General features: G+C 47.8%; 8 protein-coding genes; 4 read left to right on the top strand and 4 right to left on the bottom strand.

Annotated features, from left to right (window-relative positions):
- Positions 1 to 175: 175 nt before the first annotated feature.
- Positions 176 to 1025, bottom strand: CNAG_06516 (hypothetical protein). XM_012198148.1 has 3 exons: positions 689 to 1025; positions 425 to 609; positions 176 to 363 (listed from the first exon to the last, which is right to left on the bottom strand). Exons 1-2 carry the CDS (start codon positions 708 to 710, stop codon positions 443 to 445), a joined length of 189 nt encoding a protein of 62 aa, XP_012053538.1. The 5' UTR covers positions 711 to 1025; the 3' UTR covers positions 176 to 363; positions 425 to 442.
- Positions 1026 to 1148: 123 nt separating this feature from the next.
- Positions 1149 to 2692, top strand: CNAG_06515 (hypothetical protein). XM_012198147.1 has 6 exons: positions 1149 to 1335; positions 1390 to 1447; positions 1513 to 1748; positions 1795 to 2080; positions 2139 to 2241; positions 2297 to 2692. The coding sequence occupies exons 1-6, from the start codon at positions 1279 to 1281 to the stop codon at positions 2325 to 2327; spliced, it is 771 nt and encodes a 256-aa protein (XP_012053537.1). The 5' UTR covers positions 1149 to 1278; the 3' UTR covers positions 2328 to 2692.
- A 241-nt stretch (positions 2693 to 2933) lies between these two features.
- CNAG_07944 (urea carboxylase) lies at positions 2934 to 7670 on the top strand. XM_012197971.1 has 18 exons: positions 2934 to 3331; positions 3395 to 3644; positions 3723 to 3965; positions 4019 to 4030; positions 4091 to 4160; positions 4214 to 4475; positions 4531 to 4699; positions 4752 to 5122; positions 5175 to 5589; positions 5642 to 5733; positions 5784 to 6386; positions 6440 to 6553; positions 6606 to 6608; positions 6661 to 6755; positions 6809 to 6953; positions 7002 to 7156; positions 7210 to 7411; positions 7472 to 7670. The coding sequence occupies exons 1-18, from the start codon at positions 3026 to 3028 to the stop codon at positions 7577 to 7579; spliced, it is 3615 nt and encodes a 1204-aa protein (XP_012053361.1). The 5' UTR covers positions 2934 to 3025; the 3' UTR covers positions 7580 to 7670.
- Positions 7671 to 8028: 358 nt separating this feature from the next.
- On the bottom strand, positions 8029 to 9457 carry CNAG_06512 (pirin). XM_012198146.1 has 4 exons: positions 9052 to 9457; positions 8912 to 9001; positions 8502 to 8855; positions 8029 to 8447 (listed from the first exon to the last, which is right to left on the bottom strand). Exons 1-4 carry the CDS (start codon positions 9109 to 9111, stop codon positions 8127 to 8129), a joined length of 825 nt encoding a protein of 274 aa, XP_012053536.1. The 5' UTR covers positions 9112 to 9457; the 3' UTR covers positions 8029 to 8126.
- Positions 9458 to 10289: 832 nt separating this feature from the next.
- Positions 10290 to 12317, bottom strand: CNAG_06511 (hypothetical protein). XM_012197970.1 has 14 exons: positions 12169 to 12317; positions 12075 to 12114; positions 11840 to 12018; positions 11717 to 11786; positions 11603 to 11642; positions 11522 to 11547; positions 11430 to 11441; positions 11257 to 11356; positions 11162 to 11195; positions 11098 to 11104; positions 11005 to 11044; positions 10787 to 10920; positions 10516 to 10625; positions 10290 to 10425 (listed from the first exon to the last, which is right to left on the bottom strand). Exons 1-14 carry the CDS (start codon positions 12208 to 12210, stop codon positions 10375 to 10377), a joined length of 885 nt encoding a protein of 294 aa, XP_012053360.1. The 5' UTR covers positions 12211 to 12317; the 3' UTR covers positions 10290 to 10374.
- A 168-nt stretch (positions 12318 to 12485) lies between these two features.
- Positions 12486 to 15008, top strand: CNAG_06510 (anaphase-promoting complex subunit 2). XM_012198145.1 has 8 exons: positions 12486 to 12757; positions 12806 to 13064; positions 13109 to 13491; positions 13539 to 13620; positions 13662 to 13784; positions 13835 to 14399; positions 14454 to 14539; positions 14615 to 15008. The coding sequence occupies exons 1-8, from the start codon at positions 12616 to 12618 to the stop codon at positions 14949 to 14951; spliced, it is 1977 nt and encodes a 658-aa protein (XP_012053535.1). The 5' UTR covers positions 12486 to 12615; the 3' UTR covers positions 14952 to 15008.
- Positions 15009 to 15176: 168 nt separating this feature from the next.
- CNAG_06509 (hypothetical protein) lies at positions 15177 to 17104 on the top strand. Its single transcript, XM_012198144.1, has 2 exons — positions 15177 to 15733; positions 15799 to 17104. Exons 1-2 carry the CDS (start codon positions 15204 to 15206, stop codon positions 16943 to 16945), a joined length of 1677 nt encoding a protein of 558 aa, XP_012053534.1. The 5' UTR covers positions 15177 to 15203; the 3' UTR covers positions 16946 to 17104.
- The window catches only part of CNAG_06508 (1,3-beta-glucan synthase component FKS1), a 6678-nt gene continuing 4759 nt past the window's right edge, over positions 17098 to 19016 (bottom strand). The window contains exons 4-9 of the mRNA XM_012198143.1: positions 18959 to 19016; positions 18359 to 18911; positions 18065 to 18304; positions 17896 to 18010; positions 17690 to 17842; positions 17098 to 17634 (exon numbers count right to left, since the gene is read on the bottom strand). The exon at positions 18959 to 19016 is cut by the window's right edge and continues 3001 nt beyond it. Coding sequence (XP_012053533.1) covers positions 17516 to 17634; positions 17690 to 17842; positions 17896 to 18010; positions 18065 to 18304; positions 18359 to 18911; positions 18959 to 19016 — 1238 coding nt within the window. The 3' untranslated portion in view covers positions 17098 to 17515.

Genomic DNA, 19016 nt, shown 5'->3' with positions numbered 1-19016 from the left:
CATCGGTCTCATGTGACCGTAATATGTAACGTCGACTCTGGCGGTTCCATCATTGATCATCAGCCAAGCTTTTGCGCACATCCCACACGGGAACGGCCTTAGTTACTTCGTTTCCCAACGACCATTTTACTGTCTCACTCAATCATCTATAATAACAATTTTCCTTTTTGAAACCTGCGCGATGAATTGATTCCATGGTAATGTCTCAACTGCCAATCTTGGGCAGTGAAGGAAGCTGCACCGGGTGAAAAGCGTCTACATAGCTCAACAGCACACAGATAGTCAATATGCTCAATTGATATTGTAACACGATAGCAAAGCTAGCGACCTGGGATCTACTGGGGCATGGGCGTGACATTGTTACTGTAGTCGGCCGTTAGTTTAGGTCCCTGGGAGATCCGCTACCCCATCTGACTCAACTCACATCGAACTTCACAGGCAATTAACGCCCCTGCTGCCTCTCATCCTCCCTAGCCATCGTCTGAACGATAGCATGTGCTTCCTGGATATCATCCTCGTCCCAGGGTTTCAGACCATATGCCTGCATAAAGGAAGTCCAGTCGCCGTAAGACTTGACGATTTGGTATTCGGCGGCCGTGAGAGGAGGGGCTAGTTCGGGCATGTCAGTAAAGTCCAATGCTCTGCACGAAACGAGGCCAAAGATGGAGAGATAGGTGTTACGACTCACCAAGACCGTTGGTAGCAGGCATCTTGAAAGTGCTCGATAGAGATATGAGAGTTAGTCAAGAAGCTAAGAAAGTTCAGATGAGGAGGAAGAATCAAGAACAAAAAGCGATTGCAATCGCACTGACGCCCGGCCGACGGGAGAATGGGCCGTTTCCCTGCCTCCGATCGCGGACTGATCCTTTGCTAATAGAGCGCGGATTCATTCTTCTCATGTATGCTCGCCTTACCAGGCCAAGAAATGCAATGCCTCGAGAGCAAACTGTGAACAAGTTCTGTCAATTAGTAAGGAGTTTCTTTTCATTCTTGAAGCCCCCGGGACTGAACAAAAAAAAAGAAAAAAAAAAGAAAAAGAAAACAGATACGAACTTGAGCTTCAGTGACATCACTACATCACTTCGAGACAAGCGCTCACCCAAAGAAGCTCGGTCCGACGCGTCAAATGACATCTCTCACGCACTGTACGTCAGCCGGCTTTTTTCATCTAATTACCCAGGGAATCAGCCAAGATGTTGTTAGGACTTCCCACAAACTACTTCGGCGGTAACTCTTCCAATTCATACCACTAAAACAACAATCCTACATATAAGGAACATGACATCGGCTACAACAGTGTTTCCCCGCGTCTCAGTCAATTGCGACATGGGCGAAGTAGGTATAAGTCTATCTCTCGAGGTGTGCCCTGGGTTGCTTACATTAGTATAGGGCTTTGCGAAATGGAAGCTTGGTCCCGATGAAGAGCTCATGCCACTCATTGACTTTGGTACGCCTTTATCCTGTTGACTTCTCTGTTCCATCCTATACACTAAATCGAGATATGTACTACAGCGAACGTCGCCTGCGGCTTCCACGCCGGTGATCAAAACACCATGCTCAAAACCGTCCGCTCAGCTCTCAAATATAATGTCAAGATAGGTGCGCATCCAGGATTAGACGATATTAAAGGATTTGGAAGACGGGTGTTTGCAATCTCAGAGGAAGAGGTTTACGCCTTGGCGTTGTATCAAATTGGGGCTTTGAAAGCGATTGTCGAGGCGGAAGGGGGGAAACTGTCGCATGTCAAAGTATGTCCAGCTCTTCCTCTCCCAAATTTTTCACTAACGATGACAGGTTCACGGGGCGCTGTACTTTATCCTTCGAGACCATCCTTCTCTCCTTCGCTCATTTCTCAAAGCCCAAATATCTTTCTCTCCCGACTCCCCTCTCCCTTTCGTTGGTCTTGCCGGTACACCTCATGAAGAAATATCCAAAGAGATGGGTGTGCCTTTTGTTCCTGAGCTGTTTTGTGATATCGACTATGATAAAACCGGCAAATTACTGAGCGTACCGGAGAGCAAAATGCCTACCGAGGCTGGAATTAGGGAGAAGTTAGCAAGGGTACTGACGAAGGGCGAGAGTAAATTGGATTTATTTATTTGATATATCGAGAAGCCTGACTGATGAACTGGTTGAAGCACTTGACAATGACAACAACCCACTCAAGCTGCCTTTCCTGGGCCGAAGCTTTACTATATGCCTCCACTCTGATATGCCCACAGCACTTGCAAATGTCAAAGCGTGAGTAAAGCCCGTAGTTTCTCTAGAATTACAATACTTATGTTCATACATACAGGGCCCGCAAGATTGTTGACGAGTACAAGTAGTGCATACAGAATGCTGTCATTCCTCCACAGACAGAAGTCTGGCTTCTTCTTTCCCTTTTTCTTTACAATTTCTCTTGATGAAACTCTCATGGAACAGAACTTAATCATTTGTCAAATACTTTCGATTATCTGAGCGTTTCTATAGCTACATCCAAACACATGAGCTCCTTTTATGAACAGTAGCCAAGGTACGATAGGCAGATCTAAGATCACGACCCCCAGAGCCTCCCCTATGTGCGGACTGCTGGCCCTTAGCGAGTTGTCGCCAACTGCCAGCTGACCCTCGCATATTTATCAACGGCAATGTGACGATAATCATTCAGTGGTAGTTGACATGTGTCAGTCACAAATTCTATGGACTACCCTCGCTTAGAAGGGTCTGCTGATTTCCTTGTCTGAAAATCATTTGCTTTGCTGGTATACGTATGCCCTGTCTTGTGGTCATTCAGTATAAAATGCAAAGCATAACATAAAGCATGCCCGACACCGGATGTTTGATTTGCCGGAGATAAGCGAGGCCAAGGTTTCTTATCAGCGCGTAGTAGGGGTCCGGCGCTTTTAACAGCCGGTTCTCCATTAAAAAATAACGTTTCACCTAGGCGAAGACGAGAATTCTCAGTTGACTGTCAGACCGTCAGTCAAAAGAGTGGTTCCCACAGATATTTAGAGCCGAATCCTCTCTCTATCGACCATTCATAATGCATCTATCTCCACAACAGCTAGGCATGGCCTCCGATAAACCGCCCAAGCTCCTCATCGCTAACCGCGGCGAGATCGCCCTCCGCATCATCCGATCCGCCAAAGCCCTCTCCATCCCGACCGTATCCATTTACACCCTCGTTGATGCTTCCTCTCCACATGTCCTTGAGGCAGAAGAATCTTATGTTATAGGGGACGGCAGTGATCCTAGGGGCTATCTGAACATAGATGGGATTGTGAAGATTATACAGAAATCAAGAGCAACGATGGTTGCTCCGGGTTACGGCTTCTTGTCCGAGAACGCTGTAAGTCCTCGCACCTCCACCAGTCCTCCTTCCATCTATGGAATAATCTGATGTACTTGGAAGGCCTTTGCGACTGCTGTCGAAGCTTTGGGCGTCACATTTCTTGGTCCCACACCTACACAAATGACATCAATGGGCCTCAAACACGAAGCGCGGGCAGTGGCCATTAAAGCTGGTGTTCCCGTTGTACCCGGTTCAGAAGGAGCAGTTAACACTCTCGATAATGCAGTCAAGGTAGCAAGAGATATTGGATACCCTATTTTAGTAAAAGCGTCGGGCGGTGGAGGGGGTATGGGCATGCAAGTCTGTAAAGGTAAGCCCCGTGTAGACTGGGGAACTCTGAATATCATTACGTAATTGGCGCTAAAAGGGATGCGTTCTCGTACTCCAGGCGAACAGGACTTGATTGATAACTTTGATGCGACAAAAGCAAAAGGTCAAAGTCTCTTCAAGGAACCTACTGTGTTTATTGAGAAGTTCATAATCCACGCAAGACATGTGGAAGTTCAAATCTTTGGAAATGGGGAGGGACATGTCGTTCATATGGGGGAGAGGGAGTGTTCAGTGCAGAGACGCCATCAAAAAGTGATTGAAGAAGCACCCTGTGTCCTGTTTGGATCTGATATGGGTAAAGGTGAGCCTCATATCTCATAATGTTTAACTGTGAGCTAATTGGATTCTGGGCAGATGTTCGAAAGCGTATGTGCGAAGCAGCCGTCAAGCTTGGCCAGTTGATTAACTATCGCTCGGCGGGTACAGTGGAGTTCGTACTCGACATCGACTCTCCTGACTATGATTTCTACTTCTTGGAACTCAACGCGCGTATCCAGTAAGTCATCTATTACCATTTCATCGCTTTCCTATCTGATAAAACACGCTCAGAGTCGAGCATGCAATCACCGAAGTCACTCACCCTGGTCTTGATCTCGTCGCACTCATGATCCGCCAAGGCCTCTCTCCCAACCACTCCTTACCACCTTCCGACCTTCGACAAGAAGATTATATACATTTTGAAGGGCACTCCATTGAGGCGAGGATATACTGTGAGAATCCGAAAGCGAATTTCAAGCCTTGCCCCGGACAGTTACATGAGATAGTTTGGGCCGACGTGGGCGAGAAGGGACGAATCGATACTTGGGTCAAGGTAAGCTGGTGTTGTCGGACGTATAGGATCAAAAACTTATCTGACTGTCATAAAGACTGGTACCATTGTGACACCTCATTATGACCCCATGATAGCCAAGGTTGTTGTCTACGGTGACACACGAGAAGAAGCTGTCTATCAGATGTTGAAAGTGCTCGACTCTTCAAAAATTATCGGTCCCACAACAAATCTGGACTATTGCAAAACAATCCTCCGTACAGAGGGTGAGTTTATCGGTATCCGAATACATACCTGGGAAGCTGATACCTTGACTAGCTTTCAAAAAGGGTTCGATCCATACTACTTTCCTTGACACCTTCTCATATTTCCCTTCGGCAATTGAGATACTTACCCCTGGTCTTTCCACCACAGTACAAGATCTACCAGGTCGTTTCATCGGCCTTGGTATCCCCCGCGGAGGTGCGGCCGATATGCTCGCATTACAAGCAGCCAACGTTCTAGTTGGTAACGACAGAACCACTGAAGGGTTGGAAATGACCATGATGGGTGCAAAGCTGCTCTTCCACGTCAACACAATAGTGGCGATAACAGGATGTGAGACAGATGTGACTCTCGATGGGGAGAAGGTCGAAAGATGGAGCAGCCTGCGGATTAAAGCGGGGCAGACGTTGAGAATCGGCACTGCTGTGAGCCTTCACCATTGGTTGGACTGTCTATGATAACTCACCATTCACGTAGAAATCTTCTGGGTTAAGGTCGTATTTGGCGGTACGAGGCGGAATTCACAACATATCTTCTTTCGAAGGCTCCAAATCTACATTCACCGGTGCTGCTCTCGGTGGATATCAAGGCCGCGCCCTACTTCCAGGCGACCTCCTCGCCATCACTCCATCCTCTCCTGACACCTATACGCCCCAATCTTGGCCGTCAATTCCCAAGTATGGCAACGTCTGGGGAATTAATGTTTGCCAGGGACCTCAATGGGACGAAGAGTTCATTGCTTTCGAAGGGATGAAGACGCTTTTGGAGAGTCAATGGAAAGTCACACCGGCGTCAAATCGGTCTGGATTGAGGTTGGAGGGGCCAAGAGTGAAGTGGGCAAGGAAGGATGGAGGTGAAGGTGGAGGCCATCCGAGCAATGTTATTGACCAAGGCGAGTCTATCGTAGCTAAGGAGTAGAAATTTTGAGTCTGACAGCCCTATAGGATACCCATTTGCTGCTTTGAATATGAATGGAGATACGCCTGTGTTGTTTGGCGTTGATGCTCCTGATATGGGAGGATTTTCATGCGTTCTCGTGAGTTCGCTAATGTTATATCTGTTACCCATGGCGCTGACATTTCTCAGACGGTTTGTGCAGCAGACTTGTGGAAGTTAGGACAGATTCGTCCAGGCGATATGATCAGGTTTGCGATGATTGATCCCACCGACAGCGAATACCTACTCTCCCGTCAACAGCAGTGGCTGAATAGCCTGCAATCCCCGTGCGAATGGGTTCCTTCCTGTGATGCCCAGCCCTCCTCGTCAATCCCGTCAACATCCATCCTCCATCAAGACCAAAAGCCTGATGGATCAAACGTTTCATTCCGGACGGCGGGAGACAGGTTCATCTTGTATGAAGTCGGCGCCATGGCTCTTGATCTTTCAAACCGTGTCCGAGTTGAGCTATGGGACCGCGCAATGAGAGCTGCCACTATCAAGGGCGTGATCAATTACAACGTCGCAGTCCGCTCCTCAATGGTTCAGTTTGACCCTTCCGTCATCGCTAGGGATGAACTTTTGAGGATCATGATCGAGAAAGACAAGGAGCTGAAAAACACCGAGGATGTACAGCTTGATATAACAACATGGAAGTTCCCGGTAGTCGTTGACGACAGGTGGTGTAGAGAGGCTGTAGAGTTCTACATGAAGACTGCAAGGAAGGAAGCCGTGTATTTACCCAATAACGTTGTACGTCTGAAGCGTTTGAGGTTGGAAAATATACGCTTATGTTTCTGACTCAGGAATACCTGGCAAAGAATAATGGTCTTCCTTCGACCGCCGTGTTTGATGCCCTTACTAAAACACCTTGGCTTGTCCTGGCACGGGGGTTCTTTGTTATGTTACCTTTCATTATTGTGAGTCCGCTTTCCATTCTGACCAGGTACTTTGGCTGATCTGAACTCGTAGCCTGTAAGCCAATCCCAGTGAATGGCATAGCATTGTTATGACTAACATGTATCAGCTTGATCCACGACATAGACTCGTAGCTCAGAAGTACAACCCATCTCGAACTCGAACGCCTGAAGGAGCCGTCGGTTTGGCAGGTGTCATCGGAGCGTGAGTTGAGCCTCACTTCTTGCTCATATTTATGCTAACCTTTCTATCTTTAGTATCTATCCCATCGAGTCTGCCGGTGGCTATCAGCTTTTGGGTCGTACCTTAACACCGTGGAATGCATGGGCGGAGAAGAAATGTCTGCTGAATAATTTCGATCAGATTGAGTTTTACCCGGTATCCGAGGATGAGTTTATGCAGGTGAGTGCTCTGCTTCTAACTATTCAAGGAACTCATTGCCTTCCCCAGCTCGAAAGGTCATACAAGGCTGGCTCCCTGAAGCCTGAGAGTTCGAAAGGCACATTCAATATGTCGGAATATTTGAAGTTTATGGTATCGCACGAGAAGGAGGTAGAAGAGTTTAAGAAGAAGCAAAAGGAGGCAAGTGAGTTTTTGGTGGAGAAGTGAGTACTGCTATGTGAATTGAGGAGATCCGTCGGCTGACTCATTATTGTAGAGAGGAGGCAATGTTCGCGGAATATGCTGCAGAGAACGAGAAGCTGGCGGCGGCTGGTCACCAGAAAACTGAGGGTGTCGAGGAGGGCTTGCCCATCGCTTCGCCTCTACCCGCTAGCGTGTATAAGATACTCGTCAAGCCTGGTGATACAATCAAATCTGATGAGCAGAATCTAGTAGAGCTGGAAGCTATGAAGACCTCCGTAAGTTGGGTCTTGTTAATATCCCATCACATCGGAACTGCGCTGATTAATGGTTTAAAGGTGTTTGTCCATGCTGGGGAGGGTATGAGCGGTAAACGAGTTGCCGGCGTGCGTGTTATTGAAGGAGATTCTGTGAACCCCGGTGACGCGTTGGTGTACCTTGAGTGATTGTGTAGTGCTTTAGCGTAGGCTATCCAAGTGACTCTGTGTATATTGAGTTTCCATAGATTCCAAAATGTATAAATTTAAATGTCCAGACTTCTTTGCTGTATTGAAATCTCTGCTATCTTGAGAAATGATGGCTAGTATTATATGCGTTTCGAATGGCTGGCAATTGGTTCGTAATCAATATATATATACCTTTACGACTCCGCTTTGCGATAAGGAGGAGCAACGAATGAAAAACATAGTGAGATGGATAATGAAGCACAAGAGGTAGTTGACAAGTGGGAGGGGCGAATTACAAGAAGAAAGGACATTCCTTTTTGTAGGGCTGCTTTAATAAGTACTGTTTAAGTTAGTGGCTTTTGATAGTCATCTAGTATTGCTAAATCGTCTGAAAGGCACATATTAGTCATCGCCTCTCAAAATGAAGAGGATAATAACTCAGCCAAAAGCTCGATCATCAAAATGCATTCAATGCGATACTTATGTAAACTTAATAAACATCACCAAGGACTAGAGTATGCGGAAGCTTCACTACATTGAAACCGTCTTAGTCCAACTCGAAGAGAACGAGCTCGGCGACATCAGAACCGAAATTCTCAATCTGGATGTTCTCCCCTACTTTACCGCCCCTGATGAAGACACCATCACCCTCACCAAGGACAATCTCCTCACCACCGCCACTGACCTTTAGGACAGGACCCTTCTTGCCGGTAGTATCGGCCTTTTTGGTGTTGTAACCAGAAGTCTGGATGAGCTGAATGTAAACTCGCTTCTCGTCCTTGCCAGACAATAAGGGAGCGAAAATGGTGTGGTTGAGGGACTTGCCGGGGGAAAGAAGGGAGGCAAAGAAAGTGAAAGGGGAGTGGATCTGGTATAAGAACCAATGTTAATGACATGCACGAGTCAGATAACAGCCACCTACTGGGGTAGGACCTAAACCATCCCTCTCGTCGACGATGCCCTCAGTGCCGACAGGAGCAACAATCTTACAAAGTTTGTCCTTCTTCTGCTCATCAGTAAAGTGTCGCGCGTAGTAGCCGGGCTTGAGACCACGTTTACTGGGTGTAGCCCATATTTGGAGGAAGTGATTTGGGAGTGAAGAATGGGAATTGAACTCGGAGTGGGCGATCCCAGTACCACCAGAAGTCATCTGGATGTCACCTCGCTTCATGGTCTCAATATTACCCATGGTGTCCTTGTGAGAAAGCTCTCCACTAATGATGTATGAGAAGATTTCAGCTTCACGGTGAGGGTGGAGAGGGAAACCGGTGCTGGGCTATGGCGAATTAAGTCAGTATCTACCATAGCGTACCGGAAGAGGAAGATATTTACGGCAACACGATCTTCATTAACAACCCGGAGGGAACCGAAGCTTTCAAAGTCTTCGTCATAGTAGCTGGCGAAAGAGAACGTGTGAAAGGTCTGTCAAAGTTAGCAGATGTCTAACACTTGCGGCAATGAGTATAACTTACTTTAAGCCATCCGTGGTCTGCACCACCACGAGTCTGAGAAGCTCGATATTGGAATTGCATGTCTTTACCAGTTGTTATGGTGCTCTGGTAACGAGCTGAAGTTAAAAATGTAGGCCTGGTAAGGCTGCGAGCAATTTTTGGCAGCTGAGTTCGATAGAGCGCCGCTATGATGGCGATTGTGATAGTGAGCAGAAGTGCTCGAAGTTGAGTCCTTGACAGAATATTGAAGATGCGAAGATGTTTGAAAAGAGCCTGACTAAATCTTCGCTCTAGAGGACTCCTTTTATACCGTTGGATATGAGTGCCGTGCTGAGCAAGTCTTCCCAGCAGGAGGCATGTGTAAATGCGACGCACTGCAAATGCGACGCTTACATTCGAAGAATTCGGAAAGAGTGGGGCCCCCGGCCAAGTCATTACCTGATTAGGAAGGTGATTTCCCAGATAAACGTCAGGAATTAATCAGCAGGCACCGGGATCTTTTTGATCGGCATAATTACATTAGTTAATCAAAGCCTTGTGAATGCACAATTCCGTTCTATAAGTTTCCAAAAGGTACGGTCGAATGCTTTGGAAATTGGGCCTCATGGATAGGCGATGGTAGGGTATGCTGAAACACGTACGAAGCATGCATGCATACTTGCTGAACGATGATCGTTTCTTAATGCACATCAAAATTCTCACGCTCACAAAAGATGAGGCTGTCTGTTAAGTTGCGACTTGGTGCCCGTAAGGACTTAAAAGAATGATAAGATTGGGAGAACGCCGAGCTACATAACAGCCCAATCCCGTTGCTATGACCAAACAAAATGTGGTAACGTTCATTGAGACAAAAACTAGATAACAAAAGATGCTTCGCTCTGCTGCTGGCAGGTTCTCTTCTCATTGGGGAGACAAGGAAAAAGATTACACATTCGACATAAGCAGTTCCATTTTTGCTTCCTCTATATATAGCCGCAGTCACCAGAGTTTTCTCGCCTTCTGAAACAGATTTCATGAACCAACTTTGGGAGGGCTGCAATGCGCCGCATATTTCGTTGTCGTACACGGTGTTATCTAGTCGGACGGAATTGATCCACAACAAGTTTATGCCACCATTCAGACTATGGCTTATGGCTTAGAAGGGTGCAAGGGACAATGATATATAGGCGATTCACAGTGCTGTCTCCCTTGAGCTACACAAAAAAAAGAGTGAAAGAGTTTGGATGGAACAATCAAAAGTACTCTGTTTAACTTCAACATTCAGAGGCAAACAAATATACATCCTTAATTGAAGCTTTACGATCAACCTATTCCAACATCTCACTTTTTCTCTGTTCATTTATCTCAAAGATACGTATCCTCAGGCAATCGGAGACCATCATGGATACCGGCACCCTATTACCCACCGTCATCAATATCAAAAAGAATCGCATTATCCACAGGTAGAAACGAGGGAGAAGAGACAAGACAAAAGGGGCCACTTACCATCAACCTTCCACCGTCCACAGTAAGCATCGCTCCGTCAAAGTATCCTCCCGCTTTACTGGAAAGCAAGAGCACAGGGCCGACAATCTCTTCCGGCAAACCGGGACGACCTAAATCCACCCAATCAACGAAGGAAAAAATAAAACCAAGTCAGTTACTGGATTCTCGTACATGACATGAAGGAAGAGTAGGGGCAGGGCATGGAAGTTGCAAGGGATGTGTATGGAATAGGTGGGGGTAGGAAGAGGTGGAGATAGAGCATGAGACGTACCGACGGTTGATCTCTTGGCAGCTTTGGTAGGGATTTCTCCGATATCATATTCAAGACCTTGACCAGCATCGTTCTTGCCAGTCATCTCAGAGGGGAAGATACCAGGACAAATGGTGTTCACTCGAATCTTCAAGCTGAATGTAGGAAAGAGTATCAGCACCAGTGGAAAAGAATGGGAAAGTGGATAGAGGAAGAGGGGTGGTAGAGAATGGACCTACGGGTGAAGACGGCCGGCGAGGAGTTTACCGAGGTGGATGGCTGAGGTATCGTCAATATTTGAATGATCTAATCGGTGGAAGAGCGGGGCATACCAGCAGCCTAAAACGATAGATATCAGCAAAAGGTCCATTTCACGAGACCTCAAAATCAACTCACCTTGGAGACACCGTAAGAAACACTTCCCGTCGCTCTGGTGGACAACTCAAAATCAGTTTCATTATTGCCGAGCAGAGAATATATTCGACACGTACCGCTGGTTGGCCAAGCCGGCGATGGAGGCGATAATGACGACGCTGCGGAGGTCGGACTTTCGCAAAAGAGGGATCAAAGCACAGGTCATAAAGTAAGGGCCTTAAAGCAATATGGTTGTGTCAGCAAGGCACCTCTGTGCAAGGAAACGAGTTGGGAGTTTTGTCGTGCTTACCATTGATGTTGACTGTCGAGTAGAAGCCGTGGCAATTGTACAGACGTTAACTCAATGCAGCAAGCTTGAATGTGTTGAAAAAGTGTCCTTACTGGCGTTGGAATAGTTGAAGTCATCACTAGGGCAAGTGGCCTTAGTTGGTGATTATACTAATACAGCAAAAGGGGACCTACTCGTCGTGGCCTTCCCACAAGAGCTTCTCAACTTCGTCGGCTGAGATAGGATCAGTGATCCATCACTACACAAATGGCCATGGAAGAGGAAACAGGATTAAGAGATCTACTCACGGTTATTGTGATCCTTGATAGTCGTTTTATAGGCTCGCATCACACCGGCACAGTTGATGAGGGCATCGAGCTACACAAATAGTCAGCCATCACATCCTCTCATCAAGCACTGATGATATCCACCTTGGACTCCTTGGCAGATAAAGCATCCGCAATAGCCTTACATCCTTCCTTGGTAGAAACATCCCCTTGAATAGGGATGATATCCCCGCCAATTTCCTTGGCAGCTTCTTCAAGTACCTGTTGACGGCGTCCTGTGATGTATACTTTGGCGCCATTTTGGACGAAACCCGAGGAGATAGCTACCAGTCAATCATCAGCACCGTATGCCGAGAGCGTGTTGTGGAGGGTGTTATACCTTTGCCGAGACCTGTGCCACCGCCGGTGACAAGGACGACCTTTGACAAATCAACAACATCCGCGACTAGACATCTAGGGAGTGCTGAGCTTACCTTGCCCTTGACGTCAAATATATCTTGGAGTTTGAGAGACATTTCTGTTGGTTACTAATTGATCGACTGCTTCGATATCCGTGGGAAAGAAAGATACAGTTTACAGAATTCAGAATATATAACATAGTACTAGTTTACGGATAACGACGGTTCAGATCATCTCGACAGGAAGTAGTCGTCATCATCTCGGCTCGGGCCGGTCGGACACCCCGGCTTATAAGGTGGGGCTAGCCCAATTACGTAACTAAATGGTAAAGGTGATGTCCGAAGCAGGCGCGCGTTATTATTAGTTATTACGATCAAAACAAATGTTGTGCGCACCACCGACAGAAGGCGGGATTTGCACTAGAAAACGAAGTACTTTTTCACTGCCTATACACCGCTGCACTCATATCAAGTTGACGGTTCGCCGCCATATCCCGGAGCGAAGCGGAGAGACCAACAAGGATGGCTGCTCTCCAAGCCGCTCTCCTCGAGTGGGACATGAACCTTCCCGACCCGGAACAAGGACGTATCGCACTCGCCGTGGAACAAGTCCGAAAGTTTATCTATCCCAGAAATCTATATCAAGTCGGGAGCGCAAAACCTCGTAAGCGGAGTGAAAACGCGGCATGCCATAGCTTACCATTGGTCCCAGAAATATCTCCCGAGATCAGTCATGCGTTCGCCATAGTCAAGCAATATGACATGTCAAAATCAGTCTTTGACGACTTTTTGGACGATGTGGAGAACAACTTTGAACTGGTAGAGTATGACGTACTGGCAGCTATACAAGGGTTGGAATTGCCTGCAGAGGATGACAATGACAAGCTGGTGCTGCGTACCATGTCAGGCCTGTTTGAGCGTTTGGCAACATGGCAGAGATCTTGGGGTCTGCCTCTACGGGCGTTCCAAGAGTGAGTCCTAGCGTATCGTTACGGTCAACTGACGATGATGCAAGCAACATATACGTCGCTCTATTCACCCGCAAATTCCACCATCTTCTCCACTCATCATTCCCCCCTTCCTTCCCCGACCACCTCTTACGTTTCCTTCACGCCTCCCTCGCTTCTCTCCCTGAATACCTCACCAACCCCCCACCGCAACAGGGTTACCTCCAATCCGTACCCATCAACTATCAAAAAGTGCTTCCACCTACGCCGCACCTTTCGCGGCTTGGGATTTTCCCAAGATATGCGGGAAGTTTGAGCAAGGTTGCGCATGAGGAGATTGAACGGATAGCGAGGGAGGAAGCGGGAAAAGGATGGGGGGAAAGAAGATTAGGTAGGGCAAGGCAGAGGATTGGGGATGGTGTTGCGAACTGGTTATCAGGGATGTTTGAAGGTGAGTTCAATAATGGGTGAACCGGGTGACTGCTGATGATTTTGCAGGTAATGAAGCTGTACAGGGTGCATTACGACCAATGTTCTCACGGTTCGACTATTTCCTGTGTAAATGCTTTTTTGACACAAGGTAAAGTTTATATACAATACAGCAAAGTGCTAACCATATAGAACGGACGAGTTATTCGACATTATCATTGACTTTCCCGATTCCATGGCTGCTCTTGAAGATCTCAAAGAGTGTCTGTTCAAAGTCGACCAGCGTTTAGAATTAGTCAACAAGCTCAACGCTGCGTGAGTACTCGCGTCATCAACATCAGGCCCTTACTAACCCCTTCCAACAGAAATCTTAAACGTCTCCTTCATCCCGGTGCCGAAACCCATGTCATCCTGAACATTTACATCTCCACCATTCGCTCTCTCCGTATCCTCGATCCTCTCGGTGTCCTCTTACACGCTGTCGCCCTTCCTATCCGGGAACACCTCCGAAAAAGGCCAGATACTATCAAATGTATCGTCGAAGCGCTCGTCCAGGGGGAAGAACTGCAAGATGAGAATGAGGGCGGGTTAATCGGTGAGGGGGATAGTGAAGCAGAGGATTTCAACGATCCGAGATGGGAGCCTGAGCCGGCGGATGCTGCGCCAGAATTCAGGTCCGGCAAGACGAGCGATATCGTCTCCACGCTGGTCAGCATATTTGGCACAAAAGAGGTGATTGTGAAGGAATTGCAGAATTACCTCGCGGGGAGATTATTGCAAGTAAAGAATTATGATGTGGTGCATGAAGTGAGAACGATTGAATTGTTGAAATTGAGGTTTGGAGAAAGTGCGCTGGCGGGATGTGATGTGATGGTGAAAGACGTGGCGGATTCAAAGAGGATTGATGGACATGTCCAAGAAGAGAAAAAAGTGAGTTTGTTGGCGATTTTGTGGGGTTGGGCTAAAAGTTAAAATCTTTGTTAGTCTGTCGTACACCCTCTTGTTCTCTCAAAAGTATTTTGGCCAAATATGCCCCGGTCATCTCTCAAACTCCCATCGAAATTACAAAAGTACGTCCTCTCCCGCCCCCGCCCTACCTCACCCCACACTTGATTCACCGCTAACTTGCTCCCTGCCCCGCTTAGGATACACGCCGAATACGAATCCTCATTCCACATATTCAAACCTGACAAGCACCTCCGCTTCGTCCCCCATCTTGGTACACTCTCGCTCACCATCTCGCTTTCCGACCGGATCGTCACGGTCGACGCTACGCCTCTACAAGCATCGATTATGGAGTTATTTGAGAAGCAGGATGTTTGGATGGTAGATCAGCTCGTGGACAAGTTGGGAGTGGGGAAAGGGGAAGTGGGGAAGGCGTTGGGATGGTGGGCGGAGAGAGGAGTGGTGAAAGATGAGGGGGCAAAAGGATGGAGGCTGCTGGAATTTGCAGAAGAGGAATTTGAAGGAGAGCAGCATTAGAGTATGTTTTGGTAACGATAACATTGTTGTGCATGTATAACGATCTGCCATGTCCGACGCTTAAGGTATACCGAATGCGTTATGAATCGGTCCATCTGGTTTCGATGCCGCAGCTCGCGGTCTGTCAACTTGCATCGACGCGCCGTTTATTTGATTTCGCCGTTTATTTTCCACGCGCAGCTCGTTACTTCCGTTCGTCATTCTTCCTTGCGCACCTTCCTTCCCCCCCCCCTTCGCTCCCCGCCCCCCGCCATGGCCGGACCGCGCTCCCAGTCTCCCCCCGAGCAATCCCCTACGCAACCCTCTGGACCGCCTTCCCAGCCCCCATCGGAGGCACACGCCGCCTTCTTCCTCACTCGCCCAGACAACACCACCCGCAGACTGAATGCCGCCACCCCATCCCTAGACGACAACTCTCCTTCCATCCTCGATCAAAGACGTCAATTAGCTGAGCTGCTCAAACATTTCCCATATCAAGCTCCAACTGGCATACGTAGCAACACGCCAATCAGTCCCCTCTGCTTGTCCAAGAACCCTTCGTCGAACGGCAGCGCCAGAGAGACGGACGCGGATACGGACCCATCGTTTTACCCTTCGCCTGTCAACTCTCAAACACTCCATCACCCGTTGGAGATCGATATCTTCACTCATAAGGATGCGGAGAAACTTGTAGCGTGGATTGATAAAAAGAAGAACCCTCTGTCAGCGAGGGCGGTGGCGCAAAGATATCAGGTATACTTGAATCAAGAGTTGAGTGACGCTGGTTCATCACCTTTGGGAGGGTAAGCGACGCTTCTCACGCAGTATGTCTTGTCAAGGGTAGGTATAACTAATAGCTATTCAATAGCCTGTCGGCATCAGGTCCCGCTCCTGGAACATGCTCGAACGATGACAAGACTGTTTTAGAGGATCCACGTCTCGACCAACTTTATTGGAACTCTATTTTTGAAAGGAATAAGCCGAGCGAGGAGGAAGAAAAGGAGCAACTCTATAGTGATCATTCTTTGGACGACTCTCAGGAGCAAACCATGGATTCAGAAACCACACACAGCGACCAAACCCAAGTAACCGCACGGAACAATCTGCCCCTTCTTCCTTCGCTCGGCAACCCAATCCCTTCAGTCGAACGAGGCACCCCGCAATACAACAAAACACGCTACAACGGCATGACCCTCAACGACTCTTTTATCACTCCTGCGGACCACGATCACCTCCAACGGTTGGGCGTCAAGACTAGGCGCTGGAAACGACTCGCTTCGTCTACCCCCTCCGCACCTTTTCCCGCAACCTTGCCCTGTTCCGACGTCACCCACGACGGTGTAGATGAGCTTGGCTACCAGACCGATATATTCAATCTCATTCCCGCCGACACCCTCGTCATCAAACACCGCGAAGAAGAGTTCCAAGCCATGGCCGATCGCCTCGAAAGGGCCATTGCCAAACTCCCGGCCCGGACGGAGAATGTAGCAGTTTTTCCCTTTGCGACGAGGTTTGGATGTGTCGAATGGACAAAAGCGAGCGATCCGCATTATCTTTATCCGTACGAGAAGCCGTTTGAGGTGTGTCTCTTTGTGAAGAGCGATCCAGACTCAAGTGCGACTGCGAATACGAACGCAAACACAACCACGAGCACAAGTATGAACACCACTGACATGGATTCACAACACGACGACCCCAACAGAGGCGTCAAATACAACCTCAACCCGAGCGAAAATTCCAATCCCAACGCCAATCAGCCTGAGCAAGGTCGAGGTAGATACATTCGTACAAGCATGGAACGCGTCGGAACGGCAATCATGGCAAGACGACCCATACCCAAGACCATAATGGAGGCTATCCTGATGCTCAACGTTACCATTTTCTTTTACTCCACTTGGTACGGCTTGGATCCACATGGGGTCCCGCACAAGGTCCGCACAGATAAGGATCGAGTCAGAAAGGTGGTACTGGAAACTTTGGTTGAGACGCTCTACCACGAGGCTTATGAGGGATAAAGATGGCGCCAACGCCAATCGATTTTAACGACTACAATGACGACGACCTTGCTACGTTTTATCATGTATCTATGTCGCCTAGAATTACAACGAGATGTATCTTTCCGTGACATGTAATTCGACGAACCACTTATGGTGCATCGCATCATTTTGCATAATACCGTACTACCTTTGAGGAATCTGCACCAGAAAGTCAAACTTAACATTAGGTCCTGGCTTGCTGTCGTTATAGTCATTCATCCATATCTAAGATACTGAGGGGTATAATCCATGTACGCTCAATCTGAACATTCAACTTGCACATCAAGAGATGGAAAAACTAGAGAAAAATAGGAAAAAAAAACAAAATAAAAGAACAGTTTTGACTCAAAGCGAATGTGTAAAAAATTGTCCATTGTTTCGAGATCCGTCAAACTCGATATGCTCAGTGACATCCTGAGTTTGTTGAAGTGGCGTACGTTGTAAATCGTTCAATGCGAGACAGGGGATTGTGTCGTTGAAATGCGCGGGGAAAAGGACTGTTGAGGAAAATGGATTGTCAAAGGACTGTTGAGAGATAACGCTCGGTACTTAGATGATACCGTTGAAAGGCACACTCTTTGGCGTAAGGCCGGCGACGTCCTTGAAAATGATGGGAACGACGATGAGGGCAATAAATATACCTTGGATAATCAAGTACAAAAGACCGTCTATTTGCTGTACATTAGCGACCAGACATTCATTTGGCTGACGGAAGTGGCTTACACTTGAAAACAATCTTTCGTCGTTGGCTCCTCTGCCTGAAGCTGTAAATAGGAGGCCTGATTTGCTGATTGGGCGCGAGCCAGAAGAGCATAGTAGCGTGAACTCGGTCAAAGTAAGGGATAAACATGGGGATGGTAAGGAGGGCGAGGAGCACTAAAGTTGTGGGGTCAGTGGGGACTACGAAAGATGAAGACCAATACACCTACAGTGGCAGGCAATAAAGTCGGCAGAGTACAAGCCCATTTCGATTGTCTTGACAACAAACTCTCGGGCGGGCTGAGAGAGCGCGTGAGAACCCAAACCACGGTTGAACCAAACACCCTGGAAATAAATGTCAATATATGCTCAAGCCTGGGCAATTAGATACAAACGTACAGTCCACCAGGCCCTGTTGGTTTCGTCGTGCTTGAACTCTCGCGACAAGAAAACAGCGATGAGGAACTTGAAGATACACCTCTGCACACTGATGACAGCGATGATACCGAGGACGGCATGGGAAGTGTTCCAAAGCTCAAGGAACCAAAGGAGCTCGAAGAAGACAAGCATACCAGCGACAGCACCGAAGTGAGCGAGGGCAGCCATTGTAGCTCCAAACTGGTGAGTGTAGGAGTTCAGCTGTGAGGTGGTCATTAGCTATAGTTCATGATAAATGATAAAAGAAAGACTTACACAAGGGCCAAGGAAGACAGAAATCAAAAACAGAGTAATCAAAAGAGCCATGTTCCAAACAATAGGACCAAGGGCGATGATCGCAATCCTGACCAAACCAGGCTGAATTTGACCGTCCACGGCGAAACTCTTGATGAAGAGATAACAGATCACGAAGAGAATAGCCAAACAGATGGGGCCGATGATTTCTCCGATCAGAATAGCCTTCCAGGGAGCCCTAGGCACATCACTCGACAACTTCTCACTAGGGAGACCCAACCTCTTGCGCTTGAAACCAGTGACCCTAGTTCGGGACAACCGACAGTAACCGACCCAAGAGTTGGCATGTGTTCGCGAATTACCTCGAGACATCCAACGAAGGAATTCTCGGTAGTCGATGATAAAGTCGGCAATGGCGAACTGGTGAGGGTTGAAAAGGAAAGGAGCAACACAAAGACCGACGACAGTAATCCAGAAGTAGATAAGATGAGGAACCCAGACTGTGAGGGTGATAAAGAGAAGGAGGACAAGGGTACGCATACCGAGGTAGATCGAAGGTCCAGCGAATCGGGAGCTGCTCACCGTTAGTAGACGGCCCGCACAGAAAAGAACAGCACTTACTAGAGAATGCTGAAAGAAATTCGAGTGGTAGCGAAACCACGACCAGTGGCGATATACC

This window comes from Cryptococcus neoformans, chromosome 13 (assembly GCF_000149245.1).
Source record: "Cryptococcus neoformans var. grubii H99 chromosome 13, complete sequence".
Taxonomy (NCBI): domain Eukaryota; kingdom Fungi; phylum Basidiomycota; class Tremellomycetes; order Tremellales; family Cryptococcaceae; genus Cryptococcus; species Cryptococcus neoformans.
This window is presented reverse-complemented; position numbering and strand designations above follow the sequence as displayed.

What these genes read in the sequence shown, in the direction of transcription:
- CNAG_06516 (XM_012198148.1), bottom strand. Translation starts at nt 710, where the DNA reads ATGCCTGCTACCAACGGTCTTG. An exon ending in GCCTGCTACCAACGGTCTTG is followed by an intron (nt 610 to 688) that starts GTGAGTCGTAAC and finishes TGCCCGAACTAG; the next exon opens with CCCCTCCTCTCACGGCCGCC.
- CNAG_06515 (XM_012198147.1), top strand. Translation starts at nt 1,279, where the DNA reads ATGACATCGGCTACAACAGTGTTTCCCCGCGTCTCAGTCAATTGCGAC. An exon ending in GGAAACTGTCGCATGTCAAA is followed by an intron (nt 1,749 to 1,794) that starts GTATGTCCAGCT and finishes TAACGATGACAG; the next exon opens with GTTCACGGGGCGCTGTACTT. An exon ending in GGTACTGACGAAGGGCGAGA is followed by an intron (nt 2,081 to 2,138) that starts GTAAATTGGATT and finishes AACTGGTTGAAG; the next exon opens with CACTTGACAATGACAACAAC.
- CNAG_07944 (XM_012197971.1), top strand. Translation starts at nt 3,026, where the DNA reads ATGCATCTATCTCCACAACAGCTAGGCATGGCCTCCGATAAACCGCCC. An exon ending in GGGCATGCAAGTCTGTAAAG is followed by an intron (nt 3,645 to 3,722) that starts GTAAGCCCCGTG and finishes CTCGTACTCCAG; the next exon opens with GCGAACAGGACTTGATTGAT. An exon ending in AGTGAGTTTTTGGTGGAGAA is followed by an intron (nt 7,157 to 7,209) that starts GTGAGTACTGCT and finishes TCATTATTGTAG; the next exon opens with AGAGGAGGCAATGTTCGCGG.
- CNAG_06512 (XM_012198146.1), bottom strand. Translation starts at nt 9,111, where the DNA reads ATGCAATTCCAATATCGAGCTTCTCAGACTCGTGGTGGTGCAGACCAC. An exon ending in CAGACCACGGATGGCTTAAA is followed by an intron (nt 9,002 to 9,051) that starts GTAAGTTATACT and finishes TAACTTTGACAG; the next exon opens with ACCTTTCACACGTTCTCTTT. An exon ending in ATGGTTTAGGTCCTACCCCA is followed by an intron (nt 8,448 to 8,501) that starts GTAGGTGGCTGT and finishes TTCTTATACCAG; the next exon opens with ATCCACTCCCCTTTCACTTT.
- CNAG_06511 (XM_012197970.1), bottom strand. Translation starts at nt 12,210, where the DNA reads ATGTCTCTCAAACTCCAAGATATATTTGACGTCAAGGGCAAG. An exon ending in TATTTGACGTCAAGGGCAAG is followed by an intron (nt 12,115 to 12,168) that starts GTAAGCTCAGCA and finishes GATTTGTCAAAG; the next exon opens with GTCGTCCTTGTCACCGGCGG. An exon ending in TGGACGGTGGAAGGTTGATG is followed by an intron (nt 10,426 to 10,515) that starts GTAAGTGGCCCC and finishes GGTGGGTAATAG; the next exon opens with GGTGCCGGTATCCATGATGG.
- CNAG_06510 (XM_012198145.1), top strand. Translation starts at nt 12,616, where the DNA reads ATGGCTGCTCTCCAAGCCGCTCTCCTCGAGTGGGACATGAACCTTCCC. An exon ending in CCTCTACGGGCGTTCCAAGA is followed by an intron (nt 13,065 to 13,108) that starts GTGAGTCCTAGC and finishes CGATGATGCAAG; the next exon opens with CAACATATACGTCGCTCTAT. An exon ending in CTCCCATCGAAATTACAAAA is followed by an intron (nt 14,540 to 14,614) that starts GTACGTCCTCTC and finishes TGCCCCGCTTAG; the next exon opens with GATACACGCCGAATACGAAT.
- CNAG_06509 (XM_012198144.1), top strand. Translation starts at nt 15,204, where the DNA reads ATGGCCGGACCGCGCTCCCAGTCTCCCCCCGAGCAATCCCCTACGCAA. An exon ending in GGTTCATCACCTTTGGGAGG is followed by an intron (nt 15,734 to 15,798) that starts GTAAGCGACGCT and finishes GCTATTCAATAG; the next exon opens with CCTGTCGGCATCAGGTCCCG.